General features: G+C 34.5%; 1 protein-coding gene across 3 annotated transcripts in view; it reads left to right on the forward strand.

Moving 5' to 3' along the window:
- Positions 1–17,504, forward strand: part of PPP4R2 (protein phosphatase 4 regulatory subunit 2) — a 43,692-nt gene extending 26,188 nt beyond the window's left edge. The window contains exons 3-9 of one of the 3 annotated variants that reach the window (XM_037040973.1): positions 961–1,131; positions 10,012–10,105; positions 11,919–11,956; positions 13,207–13,281; positions 13,504–13,647; positions 14,563–14,852; positions 15,107–17,504. In XM_037040973.1, coding sequence (XP_036896868.1) covers positions 961–1,131; positions 10,012–10,105; positions 11,919–11,956; positions 13,207–13,281; positions 13,504–13,647; positions 14,563–14,852; positions 15,107–15,426 — 1,132 coding nt within the window. In that variant the 3' untranslated portion in view covers positions 15,427–17,504. Of the gene's footprint in view, positions 1–960; positions 1,132–2,249; positions 2,348–10,011; positions 10,106–11,918; positions 11,961–13,206; positions 13,282–13,503; positions 13,648–14,562; positions 14,853–15,106 lie in introns of those variants that run through there. The other 2 variants (XM_037040975.1, XM_037040974.1) reach the window with 2 other exon arrangements.
- Positions 17,505–17,736: the final 232 nt, after the last annotated feature.

Below are 17,736 nucleotides of genomic sequence, written 5' to 3' on the forward strand. Positions count from 1 at the left end.
GCTTTTGCATCAACAGTGCAGATGTCAACACAATGAAAAATTAAACTATTATTATGAAAATAGCTTTGACCTCATGGACCATACTTTCAGATCTGCTACCCTAACTTACCCATACAGTTGCTGTATGGGGTGGAAGAATGATTGCAGATTAGCACTCCCTTTATTTTGTGTAAGTAGCCACCTGTGTAAGATCTGCTGCCACTAATGAATGGATGCACTGTTTGGGGAAATGGTTGGGCTTCCTGACTCTTGCATCTCTGGATTTAGGCTCTTTAGGTATCAAAACAAAATTTCCTCATACTAATGGTAAAATATGTGGGGACAGGGATGAAAAGATATTTATACTAATTTGAGTAGATAGTGAAAAGTGCATAAAGAAATTATGTATTTCTATTTTGCAGTACATATTGGATAGAACCTATGATACACCTTTCCAATGACAAAAGATAGTGAAAATAAAAAGAAATTGAAGTTTATTTTTTTGTATTTGTGCAACAAATACAAAAAAATCCTTTACTTGTCTATATTAAGCATTATAGCCTAGGGTGTGGCATCATTCTGACTCATACACTTACAATTATAAATGTGGACTTGGGTCAATATATAATACTCTAATAATCTAATATTTTAAATGGCAATGACACCTCCCTGGTTAAATTTGTTCTGTGGCTTAGAATCAAAACAAAATGCTGTTTTTAAAATGTTAAGAATAAGATGTAGTACATTATAAACTTTCAGCCAGAGGTAGTTTATTTTAAAAGTTTATTTCATTTGGGTCAAGAATTGGGAGAAATGGGTAGAACCAGGTTGGAATTTGTAAGATTGATCAGTCATGGTACATGCTGCTGAACAAAGACATTCTAACTACTACTGCATACCATTTGTGATGGTAAATTCTGTATTTGTTCTTTGTGTTCAAGAATTATAAAGCAACATGGTATTATATTTTTTTGCTTATAGGATTCAGTGGTCCCAATTTAAAGGCTATTTTACTTTCAAACTGGAGAAAGTGATGGACGATTTCAGAACTGCAGCTCCCGAACCAAGAGGTCCACCTAACCCTAATGTCGAATATATTCCCTTTGATGAAATGAAGGAAAGAATACTGAAAATTGTCACTGGATTTAATGGGTATGCACTTAATACTATTTTAAAGGTTTGCTGTTTTGATTTTTCTTTAAGTTTTCATGTGTCTGGTTGTTTAATACAAACTGATTATCTCTTAGAATATTGTTCTTTTTCTCTAGTGGCATATAGTGGTTATTGATTTTCAGTGTACAAATATTTTAAATGTTTACAACTTAAAAGAAAATTTTTATAAGAGTTTATTTGAGCTAAACTGACTACGTGCTAGAAGCAAGGTCCCCAAATGCCCTGCATTTGAGCATCATGGTTTCACGGATTCTTTCATGCGTTGAAATTGAGGAGAGTAAGGAAGATAACAGAAAGTGGAATAAAACAAGGTGAAATTTGGATTCCAGCATTGTTAAGATTATTTGCTTTCTAGAATGCAGATGCCTTTTAGAAAGAGAGGTCTGAAAGGTCATTTAAAAGGTGTTACCCCACATGCAAAGAAACAATGGACAGGGCTTTTTTAAGGCAAAGTTATACCTTTTAATAAAGAAGTTGTATGCCTGGGGCTTGACTACCCACCATGATTTGCCTACTTAAGAATTTATGATCAGATCACCCCGTGAGGTTTCTTCCCATAGACCCCTTTTACATCTATAGTTCCTCTTTTTAAAAGGTCATAAATCAATTCAAAGTATGCATTGATAACCAACCATTTTGTCTGGTAGAGTGGTCTCAACAGCTTAAGGAAGGCTTATTCTTAGGAAGTATCAGTATGGATGTTGTTCTCCTGTTGACAGTTGGGAATTGGGCTGTAACCATGGGATGTAATTTGAGGCTGAATTTTCCCCCAAAGGGAAGGGCAAGTAAATGGAAGGCAGTCTTAAGGCTAACTTCATTGTGGGGGAAAAAACACTGTGGATCATTTCTGTAACTATCATGATTCTGTCTTATTTTTCTATATTTGGCATCTAGTATAATAATTATATCAGCCACAAAAAGTATTAACAATTATTTTATACATGTTCAGTAATCATAAATAGGTGGGCTATTTGGGAAAACACAAATAACGAGTATAACTATTATTATGACTAATATCATTAGCAAACAGGTAAAGACAATCAAACAAAATGGATTCTGAGTTCAACATCAATCCATAGACATGCAGGCCTTGTCACTGTCAAGGGATAGCTGTCTACCTCTGATGTCAGCAGCTTCTCATCCTTGAGGAGACTTTGATGTCCATTCTGGGAGGAGGAGAGTGTCAGAGGCAGAGGTAAATGTCCATTCGTGGTTAGGTGCCTGATAAGTTCCCTTCTAACAAGTTGGAGAGTGTCTTTTATTTGGTGTTCTTTCCAAAATGAAAATCTAAGAAGGCGTGTCCAGCCTGTGGCCCAGGATGGTTTTGGATGCGGCCCAATACAAAATCGTAAATTTACTTAAAACATGAGATTTCTTTGTGATTACGTGTTGCAGTGTATTTAATGTATGGCACAGAGATGCCAAAAGGTTGAACACCTCTGAAAAGTCTGTGTCCTGGTACAGCAATGTGAATGGAAGCTATCACCTTGGCATTTTCTGGAAGTAACTCTATCAAATCTTCGCAGTAGTGTAAGATACCTCCTTTCAATAATGTCAGCTTATAATTTCCTTCATGTAAGTTCAGCTTAAATGCATTGTGATGCATGAAAATGTAAAAAGTGTAAAATGGGGAGCCAGGGAAGAGAGGGAAGGACCAAGTGGCTATCTTGGGTTCATGTCCATGGGTCGTAACATAAGCTCTTTGGCTTCTCCCTTTCCTATACTGTTCATAACCTCCCCCTGTCTGTTTTGTACCTACCATTTATGCTTCATATTCCCTATACAATTTCCCCCATTCTTCCCCCACCCCATCCCCACTGATAACCCTACATGTGATCTCTATTTCTGTGATTCTGTTCCTGTTGTACTTGTTTGCTTAGTTTATTTTTGTTTTTTAGGTTCAGTTATTGATAGTTGTGAGTTTGCTGTCATTTTACTGTTCATGCTTTTGATCATCTTCTTTTTCTTAGATAGGTCCCTTTAACATTTCATATAATGAGGGCTTGGTGATGTTGGAGTCTTTTAACTTGACCTTATCTGGGAAGCACTTTCTTGGCCTTTCCATTCTAAATGATAGCTTTGCTGGATAGAGTCATCTTGGATGGAGGTCCTTGCCTTTCATGATTTTGAATGCTTGTTTCCACCCCTTTCCTGCCTATAGGTTTTCTTTGAGGAATTAGCTGATAGCGTTATGGGAACCCCTTGGTAGGTAACTGTCTCCTGCTCTCCTGCTGCTTTTAACATTTTCTCCTTATCTTTAATCTTGGGTAATGTAATTATGACATGTCTTTGTATATGCTTCCTTGGGTACAAGTTGTTTGGGGCTCTCTGAGCTTCCTGTACTTCCTGGAAGTCTGTTTCCTCTGCCAGACTGGGGAAGTTCTCCTTCATTATTTTTTTCAAATAAGTTTTTGGTTTCTTCTTGCTCTTGCCCTTCTTCTTCTGACACTCCTATGACAATTCAGATTTTGGAATGTTTAAATTTGTCCTGGAGGTTCCTAAACCTCTCCTCGTTTTTTGAATTCTTGTTTCTTTGTTCTGTTCTGGTCAGATGTCCATTTCTCCTTCTCCAAATCATTGATTTGTGTCCCAGTTTCCTTTCCTTCACTGTTGGTTCCCTGTATATTTTGCTTTATTTCACTTTGTGTAGCCTTCACTTTTTCCTTTATTTTGTGACCATACTCAACCTTAATGTGAGCATCCTGATTTCTAGAGTTTTGAACTCTGCCTCTGATGAATTGGCTATCTCTTTATCACTTAGTTTTGTTTTTGGAGTTTTGATCTGTTCTTTCATTTGGGCCATATTTCTTTGTCTCGCTCGACACACCTGTTACATTTTATAAGGGGCCCAGCCTTAAGTACTCACCAGTGTAGGGCTACCCACTTCAGTGCATTGTGGTGCTGTATGTGGGGGGAGGGGGCAGAGGGAACAATGCCTCTTGCTCAGCACTCGCCCCACTTTCATTCACTTCCCTGCGCTACCCACAAGCAAATTGGGCCCTTCTGGTGCTGATTCCTGGGTGGGAGGGTTTGTGTATGTTCTAGGAACCTGTGGCCCTCTCCAAGGAGCTCTCCTGTGAGTCGGAGTTTCTCTGGCTGCTGCAACCCCTACAGATTTTTACAGCCAGAGGTTTTGAGGTTTCTGTGCTGGAACCCTGAGTTGCATGGTCTGTCTCTCTCCCCAGTTGTTCCTTGCAGTTTACCTATACATAAATGTGAGATATCAAGGTCCTCCAACTGCTGCCTCACTCTACCAGTCCTCCAGCTGCCGCCTTGCTGGGTGTCTTCTCTGTCCAGGCTGCCCATCTCCACCCCTCCTACTAGACTAGATGTATGCTTCATCTTTAACTCCTTGGTTGTTGGACTTCTATACGGGACAATTTTCTGGCAGTTTCGGTTATTTTGTGTTTTTAAAGTTGTCCTTTTTTGTTGTGCGAGGAGGAAAAATGTATCTATCCATGCCTCCATCTTGCCTGGAAATTAATCATTTGTTTTTAATTGTTTATTTTCCTGTTTTAACATAAAGGACAAATTCTTTGAGGTGTTCCAGGTGTCCTTCTGGAACACTGCAAAGTTACTTCTACATATATTGAGAGTTTTACCCTTAAAACTTCAATTTCTAATGAAAACTATGAAGCAGTTAACATTCTTTAGCTTGGCAGATATCAGAATACATCTTTTTTTTTTTTTTTAGAATACATCTTATAACCTCTAGAAACATAGTCTTTTATTCTTTTATTGTGAGATATATTTAAGACATTGCATATCAAAGTCAATTATGAACATGGACTTGTATTCTTTCCCATTTGTCCCCTATAACCTCTTCCACCTCCACCCCATTCCTTTCATTTCATCTAGTACCTCCTCTCTCCCCTCCTCTCTGACAGCAGTCAGTCTTGTTCCATGTGTCCATGCCTCTTTGTTTTGTGTGTCAGTTTATTTTGTTCATTAGATTCCACATGTAAGTGAGATTATATGGTATTTGTCTGTCTCTGACTGGCTTATTAATTAGTAAAATCTGTATTAAATGCTACGTAGTATTTGAACATGAAAAAGACCATCTATTTTCTAAAATTATTTCTGTACGTTGTCATCCTCTAAATTTTTCCTCTTTGGGGTGGAAATGTTCTACTTACATGTTGGCTTGATTTCCTGAACCTGTAAGATTCTGGAAAGTAGGGCTAATGTCTTTTCCGTACAAGGCCTGGAACAGTGAATACCTAAGCATAGTAGGTTGTCAAACAAGTATTGAATGAAAGAACAGAAGTAATAAAAACACATTTCTTGCCCTGGCTGGTGTAGCTAAGTGATTGAGTGCAGGCTGCAAACTAAAGGGTCACTGGTTTGCTTCTTAGCCAGGGCACATTCCTGGGTTGCAGGTGAGGTCCCCAGTGGGGGCCACATGAGAGGCAACCCCACAGTGATGTTTCTCTCCCTCTCTTTCTCCCTCCCTTCCCCTCTCTCTAAAAATAAACAAGTCTTTTTTAAAAACCACATTTATATATATATATACTTGGTTTAATGGGGCATGATCGATAGAATTGCCTTGCTAAATGTTTAAGTCCTTTATTTTTTTTATTATATTTTCTTGTCCTATTAAGATTTCTTTTGGACTTTAAAATTTTATGGAGAATGGATTGTAGCAGCTCTCTAGAACTGAAGTTACATTTTTTCCTAGGTGAGAAAACACCAAAAATTAAATTAACAAAATTAGTAACTTAACGGAATCGTCAGTTAAAACATATTTCTTGCCCTTTTATGCTTTCTGTTTGGGATTATAATGAACAAAAAGACTATAAACACTTGTTTAATCACACCAGGGCCACTTTTTAAAATCTTTCTATTATGGACACAGGAATATAATAATTTAGAAGCTGCCAGTAGCTTTTAGTTCATTCCCATAATGGTACACAAAGAGGTTTTGAGGGATAGAAAAAATGTGTTAATTCCTAGAAGTTTTTTTAAAAAATTAGGTCCGCTTAATTATTGAGACCGAAAGAATTAATTAAAAGAATTAATTAACCACCTAAGTGGTAAAAGTAAATTAACCACCTGGGTCTTGTCTCTCCTTGATAATGATGTTAGACCTCCCTCAAATAAACAGGAAGCTTTATTTCGGGTAATTGGCTAAAATATAATGTGGCTCTGCAAGAGAGGTCTGGAATAAGTGCTCAACCGCATGGTATCTCAAAATGTTTAACATCATCTCTAAGCAGGTATAGTCACAACTGCTTATCATCTCTTGTCATAATAGTGTTTTCTTACTGTTAAATTTTTTTCTCTAAGGTTATTTTAATATACCTGATTAACCAGATTTTGCTTTGTCCTGAAGTCCCAGTAGGCTAGTATATTTTTTTAATCTGTGAGACATGAAATAATAATTACCTTATAATTTATAAATTAAAAGAGGACTGGTTGGCAGTTTTCTGTAGCATTTATGAGTAATGTCATTTGAAAGGACCTGTTATTTTTTAACCTTTACTGTGTGTGTGTATTGGATTTTGTAGGCAATGGATTTTTTTTCCAATTTTAAATTTAAAGTGCTGACTAGTCATGTCCTTTTAAAATGGTTTTTTTTCCAGTTCCTTAAATACTCTTGGTTTTTCATCTTACACTGTAGTCAAAAAGGTTATATATTGCAGAGTAAATGGAATGTATTTTATTTAAAATAACCCCCAATTTTTTTTCTACTAAGTTATTTATTTTACAGTACAGCCATCCCCCATTACCCCAAATTTAGTAATTGTGGTTCATAGTTTTCCCTGAGATTGAGTAGTGCCCTTTTTTGCTCTTGATTTCTTTTTAGGACATGTTTCTTAATTTAACTAGAGAATTTTATTGGGAAAAGCCTTAATATTTTCAGGAGATAGAATAAGCTATTTTATGGCATGTATATTGTCTGTGTGTGCTATGTTTAATGGAAGAGTAACAGAAACCAAACCTTTCTATCCTCTTAGCAGTTGGTACATACTATAATATGGTAATATTATATTATTATTATTTTATGGTAATAATATTACATGTCTATCTGCTCAGATAGTAAGTTTTTCTAGTTTATAGTAGGCCCTTATAGTTATCTGAAAGTAATAATTATGTAAAGAGACCTTTTAATGCAATTGTCAAAATTGTGCTGAAATTTCCAGTGGATACTGTTATTTACAAGTAAATATTTTAGTCTGTTCAGGTGAGGAAGGGAAAGTATTATATGACATTTTAGTGCTGTCTCTTGGGCACTTGTTAAATAGACTTTAAAAACTTTGAAAGCATCTAAGAATGTAAACCTATTTTATCATAGGCTATTATTGTTGATATTGCTGTGTAAACGTAATACACATTTTCCCCTAAAAGTAGTAGTATTCACAAAAACATAAATTGTTCATAATTGACTGCAATTTTACTTACCTTCTTAAAGAAAATTAGCCAAACATTTAGTGTAAACATTGTTAAACAGGAAATTTTAGGATTTTCATTTTTTAAAAGCTGGTTTTAATTTAAGAGAAATTATTAGCTTTTGGTGTATGAAAGGTACTTAGTTGGAGAAAAAGACATAACTAAACATTGTCTAAGTATTTGTCAGTTAATTATTTAAAAATTCTTAACACCGGGTGCTATCTTATTTACTTTTGAATAATATAGAAACTGTTGTGATTACAATATCAGTATGAGATATTTAATGAGGAAATAACATAGGTGGTACCTGTATAAGATTTAGAGAGCAGTGATCTAGGAAAGGGGCTGAGGTTCGGGCGCACCACTGTACTCTCAAGTCATGTAATGCATTTAAGTTATGTGTGTATATAACTAAATTACGTATTGACCATAATATATCTGAAGAGATCCTACCCTTTAGAAGCTTTCAATTATGAGATAAGACAGTTTTGAAACTGATGTTAGTTACAATACACATACACACACACACCGTAGGTTGGGAAAATGCTTGATTTTAACATGGATTTATAGTTTTATGTATTAGCTATAGGTTTTCAGTTATGTGTTGTCTTTATAAAAATGAGCAAAAAATGTGTAAGTTTACTGATGATGTTGGTGTATTGTGCTTTTTTCCATTTTAAAGATTCTTAGTTTGACAGTGTACTTCATGCTGAATAAATTTTTAAAATCAAGGAAAGGAGTACTCTTTCAGAAACCCTAAGCCAATGTGGGTGTCCAACCTTTGGTATCTCTGGGCCACACTGGAAGAAGAGTTGTCTTGGGTCACACATATAAATGCAAATGAAGTATAGTATATACTTAATATATACTATATTAGTATATAAACACTAGTGAAAACTGGTGAGTTTTAAAAAAAGATTTTAAGTAAATTTACAGTTTTGTGTTGGGCTGCAATTTATAATCATCCTGGGCCACAGATTAGACACTCCTGCGCCTGAGGAATTTCCCTTAGCAGTCCTGATGACCATCAAGGAAGTTAGGTGTTTCTGGCTGCTTCTGAATATTTACGATATCCGGAACATTTCATCTTACAGTGAGTGTGCAGTCTTTTGGCAGAGTGATAGTTTTCTGACATTATGTTTGATGCTACTTGAGAAAAGATTGATTCTTTTAATTTAAAAATGTATTTTATTTTATTTTTATTGTTGACATTTATTACAAATGTCCCCATTCCTCCCCCAGCTGCCTACCCAGCCCCTGCCCCCTTTCTGTCTGGCCATCACCATTTTGTTTGTCAGTTTATTTTGTTCATTAGATTGTTGCCTTCTCAAATAACTAAAATGTTTACATTTTCATAAGAACAACATTTACTTTGTACATTTTCAAAATCTGTTGTAAATCTTATACTGACTTCATAAGATAAGAATAGTATTGATACTAAGAAGATGAGAAGTAAATTTAGTTTGTGCAATCGGAAAATAAACTTAGGATTTTAAGTGTCGTATGTATAGTATAGAGGAAAGGAGGGCATGGGATTTGAGGTAGTAGAAAGTGGGTTTGAATCCTGGCAGAATTGATCACTGTCTCCTTTTACCTTGGGGCAGAGGGGGAGAGTATTGTGTCAAATTGCCTACACACAGTAAGTAGCTATTTTAATGTTAAGTATTAACATGAGGCCTTATAATTTTCCTTATAAGAATAAATAGATTTGATATTAAAGTCTGAAGTTTATTTTCTATTTCTTGGCTGCATTTATCTTATCTGATGCTTCTATTTGCTGTTCAGGTTATAATTCTCAGAAATGCTAATAATATGTGAGATCAAAACTTTTAAAAATAATTTTAGTTCCAACTTAATGTCAGTTTTGTATTTGTTTTCATCAAGTGAAAATTCTATATGGTCAAAGTTATTTAGTAAAGTTAACAAGTCATTTACCAAAATACTGATTATTTTTGTATCTACTTTAAGTTTGATGAAATGTACACTATTATAAAGCAAAACTGTATAGTACTTTTTCATTGGAATCGTTTTCTTACTGTCTTATAACAAAATATTTGTAGTTTTATTTGAACACTAAAGAAATTTTTGTGTGCAAAGAGCACTTGAGGAAAAGTTCCCGTATTAAAATAATCTCTGACTTTATTTTATTTGTATATTCTTGGAAACTTAAAATCGAATTATTAGAATTTATAATGTTAAAGTTTTTTAAATTCAGTTTTTAAGCTTTCAGTTAATTTTGGATGTTCTGCATTGCTTTTTAAGGCAAAGAAGGGAAAATTGTTTTTTTAAATAAAAAGACAGGTTTGCTTATTGTCTTGCCAATTTTTAAGTGATGCATTCATTCATTTCCCCATTGTAGCTTTTTCTTTTGTCGGTTAACAGGCTTGACTAGATAAAACTTTACATACTGAGAATAATAATGTTCCTAATAATTAATGACCTCAAACTATAAAATTATATTTTTTGCAGTATCCCTTTTACTATTCAGCGACTATGTGAATTGCTAACAGATCCAAGGAGAAATTATACAGGAACAGACAAATTTCTCAGAGGAGTAGAGAAGGTATTTATTTTGTTGTTGGAATTATATTAAACTGTAGCATAACATATTTCAGAAAAACACATTGAGTAAGAACTGTTATAGGTACCTTTTCTTGAAATAAGTTTCTCAACCTACCTGAAGTTTTCTCTGAATTGTGATCAAAGTTTCAGAGAAATTTAATAGAAGAGCAAAGAAGGGCTTGTGATCAATTAAGTTTAGGGAAGCAGCTTAGTATTATCTCTTGGATATTCATAGTATACCACAACATACTAAATGTTCTGCAAAGTTCTAAAATTGATATTTTAACTTCAATAGAATATTTTTGCAAACTTGTTATTCCATAGAATTTATTTCAGTTTTAGAATTCAGAATATACATCTCTGGAAATCACTGAAAATAAAGTATTTAAATTAGATATTGAGAAAGATAAATGTCAGATTTAAGGACGAAGAACTAGGTTTTCTGTGAGTTGAGGGGATGCTAATAATAAGGGAAGGGCATTTTGGACAGACGAAACAGTATGGTGAACAAAGACGTCATCAAGGTGTTTGAGGAAGTTAACTTGTGTAGAAGGGAGGCACTGAAGGAGCCTTGGGAACCAAAATTGGACCAGCAGGTGGCTAATTCCCTCACTTTAGTGATTAATCCTAAAACATAGTCCAGTATTCATTTTAAGATTATAATTCAAACTCAACTTATTTTATGCCCTGGGAGTAATAAAACGATTATTTGGTGATTTACAACAGATTGTAGGGCTTTGCTGGGTTAATACTTTGAGTCTTTTCTTGGGGTATTAATGGTTGGACCCCCAAAAACCTGTAATTATCTTCTGGAGGGCAGGTCCTTTGAAGTACAGGCTTGCCTGCTAGGTGAGTGTTCTACGAAGCCATCTGTATCCCTGTACCAGCTGATGGTGGTGTGAGAGGCTACACTAGGCTTCGGTGAACTTGGCGGGGGCGGGGGGCGGGAACGGCTCTTTCACATGTTTGCCCATTTCACAGCGGGTGATTTATGAGTGTGCACCTAGTCACACCAGACTGAGTGTTCGGCAGTTTTTGACCAAAACCAGCATGACCTCCCCTATATCCCCATGTCCCACCCTTCCTATTCATCCAGTCTCGCCCCAAGTGACTTTTGTGTGCATGTGTCCCTGGTGAAAAAAGTCCTCAAAGGGAAACATTTTGCCGATGTGGAAGAGATGATGAAACAACAACAAAAAATAGTAGAAGCACTAAAATGCATCAAAATTGACAAGTTCAAACACTGTTTTGAGCAGTGAAAAAAATGTCTAGATAGGTGTATTGCATCAAGTGGAGAGTACTTTGAAGGTGACTGAAGTTGAAACATGTAACAATAAATGCACAACATTGTAAAACAAATTCCAGGGTGGTTTTTTTTTTATTCCCCCTCCTTCCCTCCTTGTATGATACTGCACATCAGGCTTTGATTGGTACTGCTTTATAAGGAAATTGATTATACTTGCCCTAAAAGCTTTAATATCTAAGTATCTTGGGGTGATTCTGACTGAAATAAGTGAAGCATGATTCCACTCTGTTGCATTCAATATGTAATGTTATGGCTCCAAAGTAACTAAAGTAGAGTAAAAAGAAATAAGACTGGCAAAAATATAAATGCATTAGTAGGATATTAGATTTTGGTCTTTTATTGTTTTAATTTTTGTAAGTTTTTATTTTTAAACATCTATTTTCTTTTTATTAGTAAAATCAGAATAAATGGAAACAATGTACCAGTATGAATTTGAAAAATTAAATGAGTGATTAAACTTTGTTGTAGTACTTTTCCTTGTATTAAAATCACCAATTTTTGTTTGCAGAATGTGATGGTTGTTAGCTGTGTGTATCCTTCTTCAGAGTAAGTACAGAGATTTTTCTATTTCTAGTATATAGCATTCTAATTATTATAATATTTCTAATATATTTGTCTTAAAATAGGTTGCATTTATTTTATGTCTAATTAAGCATGATAATATTTATAAATACCTGTGAATTTACCACCCAGTTTCCAAAGTAGGATATTACCAATAACATTACCTGTGTGTTTTTCCAATAAAGGCATTTGGATTAAAGAAATTTGTGATTTACTGTAATCTTTACATTGTTGGATTTATGTTATTACCATTGTCAGTTGGCTCTGGGATCCAATTCTAGATACTATTCCCTAGGGCATCTTTAGGAATAACTGATAGCTGCTTGATGACATTCCTCCTCATGATAGGAAACTGTATATTTTCAGTTCTCGATATTTATATGGCAAATTAAGATGTCAGGTAATTGCACAGTCCTTGGCAAAATTAACATTTTGTTAATGAGTGGCTATTCTGGAAATTATAGGAGGTTTAGCAGTAAGTAGTGTCCTCTTTCCTCCCTGCCCCTTCCCCAAATATTTTCAGACTTTGCCACATGTCTCTTGGGATGCAGGAATGAGGAGGATGTTGCCCCCTGTTGAGAAACAGGACTAAATGAGTGAGAGGATCTAAATACTGTTTCCATATGTAGGACATTGAATTTACTGGAAAATTGAACCAAAAGGTTATACAACTTGTTGGCTAGTTCCTAGTGGGAAATAACGCATTAAACAGTTTAGGTTTAAGGTTAAAAATCTCTTGATTTCATAGACAGAGACAGAATTTCTTTATAGAATTTTTTAAAGAATATACCTATGTTGTTAATTAAGAGAATCCCGTGATTGTTACTTCTTGCAGAGGATTATTGTTTGGTTCTGTGACAGTGATCTTACAAAATGTAGGCTCTTTTCTTTTAATATATATATTTTATTGATTATACCATTACAGTTGTTGTTCTATTCCCCCTCTTCATTCTCCTCCACCCTGCACACCCCCTCCCCCACCATTCCCCCCCTTTAGTTTATGACCACGTGTCTCAAGTTCTTTAGGTTCTATATTTCCCCTACTATTCTTGCCCTCCCCCCTATCTATTTTCTGCCTACTATCTATGCTATTTTCTGTACCTTCTCCCCCTTCTCCTCCTCCCACTCCCCTGTTGCTAACCCTCCACAAAATGTAGACTATTGATTCTTGTCAAAACTAAGACACTAAACCATCCATAATGGTGTTTTTGTTTTTGTTTTTGTTTTTCTCATAGAAAAAACAATTCCAATAGTTTAAATCGAATGAATGGTGTTATGTTTCCTGGAAATTCATCAAGTTATACTGAAAGGTAATACTCTTAATTTTTAATATTCAAAGAGTTTACATTTCCCTAATATTGAGTAGCAGGCTGAATATACTTTTTTAAAAATTGGGCATTTTATGGAAGATATAGAGTATACTTAACCAGAATTAGTTAACTTGGTAACCTATGGATATGAAAAAGTCAGTTACCTTGAAAGGTGTGACTTTTAGCAGAAGAGGAAACTGATGTTCATTTATCTTGCCACAGGTCTAATATAAATGGGCCGGGAACACCCAGGCCACTTAATCGACCAAAGGTTTCTTTGTCAGTTCCCATGACAGCAAATGGCTTGCCTGAGGGCACAGATGGCAAAGAGTCAAACTTACAGCAAAATGAGGACAAAAATCACAGGTTTGTTTGTGATTAATATTTAAAAAATAATGTAAACTGTTAGCACTTATTGCTGGTTTTCAGCACTCATAGTTTACAATTCACTCTTGTTTGTGGTATAATACAGGTTTTAATGTGCTTTTAGGAGCTCTTAGCACATGCTGAAGATGGGCATAGAAAAGGAGTGAAACTGATGAATTTGGGGAGGTCCTCTTAAAATACAGTCTTAAGAAAATACAGTGGTCATAATGCACTTTATGTCTTGTTTTTGAAAGTAATTAGAAAAGATATTTGTAAATGAGTTGACATTTTGTGAATAATTTTTTATTGTAGATCATGAAAGGCAACATTTATATCCCATCTCAAATTCTGCATCACATTAAGGGAAAGAAGACTAAATGAGAGAGAATACAGAGTATTTCATATGGAAGACTTGTAGTCTTCGCTTTTTGCTTTAAAATTTTAATTTATTTACTTTTAAAGAGAGAGGAAGCGGGGGAGGGAGAAAGAGAGGGAGAGAAACATCAAGATATGGTTGTCTCTCACATGCCCCCTAAGGGGTACCTGGCCCACAACCCAGACGCCTGCCATGACTGGGAATTGAACCAGCGACCCTTTTGTTCACAGGCTGGCACTCAATCCTGAGCCCCACCAGCCGGGGCAAGACTTGTAGTTTTATTATAGGAGGACATTTAACTTACTGGCAAATTGAACAGAAAGGTCCTAATACCTTGTTGACTAGTTCCTAGTGGGAAATACTCATTAAACAGTTTGAGTTCCTTTGAAATTTTTCTCCTTATGTTTTTTTTTTTTGCCCAGATAATATAATTTAACTTTGATACTGAAATACAGTTAAAAATTATTAGACCTTAAAGTAAGAATGGAGAAGATGAAGAAAATAATCTTACTAATGAAACTTTTAAAAAACATTTACAGTGAGACTCTGACATCTGGATCAGAAGGTTCCTCAGTGAGCCCTATAAAAAACAAACATCCAGATGAATATGCTGTGGAAGCTGAAGGGCATGAGGTAAAAAGACTTCGATTTGACAAAGAAAGTGAAGTCAGAGAGACAGGCAGTCAGACATCTTCCAGTGAAGTGTCTTCGCTTATGGTAGAAGAAGCAGAAGCATCATCTTCATCTCAGGATAAAGACAAGGAAAGTAGTTGTACCAGGCAACACTGTATGGAAGAGGATGAAGAAGAGGATGAAGAGAAAGAAGAAGGTATTTAGAGACCATCTGTAAAAGGGTGGAGTAAGGAGATCCTCAAATTCTTATACTTCATTTTTGCGTGAAAGAATGTAACGTAATGGAATTCCTTATAATGCTCATGTGGGCTTTTCTCCCACGTTTATTTAGTTGCTGCTGAGTTTCAGGGGATATGATTTGAACTGTAGAATATCACAATTCATGAAACTTAACTTTTGGAGGTATTTTGAAAATAAAATTTAACTACAACAACATTTGCTTATTTTTAGAGTCTTTTATGACATCAAGAGAAATGATCCCAGAAAGAAAAAACCAAGGAAAAGAATCTTATGATGCCTTAACTGTGAATGAAGAGACTTCTGAGGAAAATAATCAAATGGAGGAATCCGATCTGACTCAAGCTGAGAAAGATTTACATTCTGAAGATAGTGGAAATATAGGCCCTGAAAGTAGTGGTTCTGATTGCCATGAAACAGAAGAATTGGGAGGATCCAGTTCCAGTAAATCTGAAGAAATTCTCTCAGAATCATCTATGGAAAACGATGACAAAGCCACAGAAATCATAGAAGAACCAATGGAACAAGACTAACTGTTTAGAAACATTTAGATACAGTATTTTACATACAGTTCTGGTTTTACACTGTATAGAACTTTTATGTAATAAAGTGGACCTTTAGTTTTACAAGAGAAGCAGGTTGTAAAATAAAGTATTTTGTGGAATAAACCCTGAAAGAGTTGTACATATAAGAAATGTGACTATCAGCTCCTTGGGTCCTGCTTACCGCTGACTTTTTTGGTTTGGTCAAATCAGTGGTTTATGTATAGATTTTTTTTTAATTTAGAACTAAAGTTTTTAAACTGGAAAGTAATTATTATTTTGAAAACCTTTTGGAGATTATTTAGTTTATACATATACAAGAAAGCTTTTTGTCTTGTCTCTTTCTGACAGCTCTAGCAGTTTTCATATTTTGGTCATAGTTGCAACATTTTAACATGAATTATAGAGTTTCGTGTTTATTTCCAGATTTTATTGTTTGGTTGTGTACAATGGAACTTTAAGTCATATATACATACATATACACACACACACACACACACACATATATATTCTAAAGGGGGAAAATGTTATATTTTTGTTTCTATAAGAGATGAATAAATACAGTGGATACTTTTTCTATTGGTAATAATTGAGTTCACTTTCAGAAGATAGTTTCTTTCTCTTCTGTGGAATTCAAATATAATCTGGCCCTTGAGAAACCCTGGAAATCTTAAGTATGTTTTAATACCCAAGTAAACACATTCCAAGAGATCTGTTCAAACTAAAAATGTTTTGTATATTTCTGAGGTGCCTGAGAAAAAGATTTCATTATTTATGAGAACATGTGCTTTATCTTGGAAGTTGTGTTCAGACATTAGCATACCATTTTGTAGAATGAATACTTAAAAAGCTGACAGGAAAACATCTCAGAAGAACCGGGCAGGTTCCTTAAACTTTGGCTTGTTTTTTTTTGAACATTGTGAATATTACACGTTCTTTTAAATTATCCTGGAGTATGCAAATGTTAGTGATATGGAACACCACTGTACTGGAAGAACTAATATATTACTTTAGTAATGTACTGGAGCTAAATAATAAATGACTAAAGCTTTAGGGGTACATAGGAACCACCATAATTTGTATGACATTTTGAAGTGAATTAAATATTTTTAAACATGCTTCTTCAACAGCCAGTGTTACAGTTTTCAGACACAAAGCACAATGATTACTTTAAACTCAATATTTTCAAGTTCACATGTATAGTGTCATGCAAGTTGCAATTTCTCTGGCACAGTTACTGGCTGCCAAATTTATACCTGTTTCTTCAGCTGTACCTTTTGATATTTAGAGTTTTTAAATTCTGTAAAGTAGATTTTGTAGAATGTAATGTGTTCACTGCCTTTGTGACACGGTGTTTAACTATAATTTCTGTGTGTAAACTGAATGCTTGGGCTTTCAATACAGTATTCATATAAAGCAATAAATACTAATGCTAAGAAATATTTGAGTACCTTTTTATCAGAATATAAAGTAATTCCTTTTTTAGTTTCAGATACCTGAAGTACACAGATGAACTTAAAAAACCTGATACAAACGATTTCTAATACTGTATCGTATGCTTTTGGGTGATTTGGGTGGCAACCACAATTTTGCATTTTGACTACTTAAATTGCTATGACTAAAAATACCAAAATGATTTGGCTCCATTTATGTTTATAGAGTAATATACTACTGACTGACTTGACTGTCATGTTCACAGCAGCTAGGTGATGATGTATTTATGACTGTGTCTAATAGTTACAATAAAAACTATTCATTTACTGTAATCGAAGGGAGAAATAGCTCTCGCAAATTTTTTTAAAAAGTTTTTACAGAAATATTAAAATGAAGCAAATTTTAAATGTGACATTCATTTTTAGTGACCTGTTTGTTAACCTTATTTGTTGAGGGATATTTTGCCAATGAGAACAGATTGTAAACATTTTAAGTTAAGAAATCTTGAAATTTTCTTTAGAATATTTATGAAATAAATGTCAATAAACATGTTCTTTAAGATCCTGTGACCTTTCGATATTTTTATTTTAATTGTGTCATGGACCATTTGTAAACAAATAAATTTACTCTTGTTGCTTATAAATTGAAGTACTAGCATCATGACTTTGAGGTCTGTGGTTTTATTTATAAACTTGCAGTTGTTATTTTTGCAAGGGCAAATGTATATCTTTATTAAATAAAGTACAGTAATGATAAATGTGCCAAAATGCTGTCACTTAACTCTGTGAGAGATCTGCATTTTGACTTGTAGTTTAATAATTTTAATATTTATTAGATATTTGTATGTTGATCATAGATGGAACTTGT

This window comes from Sturnira hondurensis, unplaced genomic scaffold (genome assembly GCF_014824575.4).
Source record: "Sturnira hondurensis isolate 20B ecotype Veracruz unplaced genomic scaffold, ASM1482457v3 Scaffold0002840, whole genome shotgun sequence".
NCBI lineage: Eukaryota > Metazoa > Chordata > Mammalia > Chiroptera > Phyllostomidae > Sturnira > Sturnira hondurensis.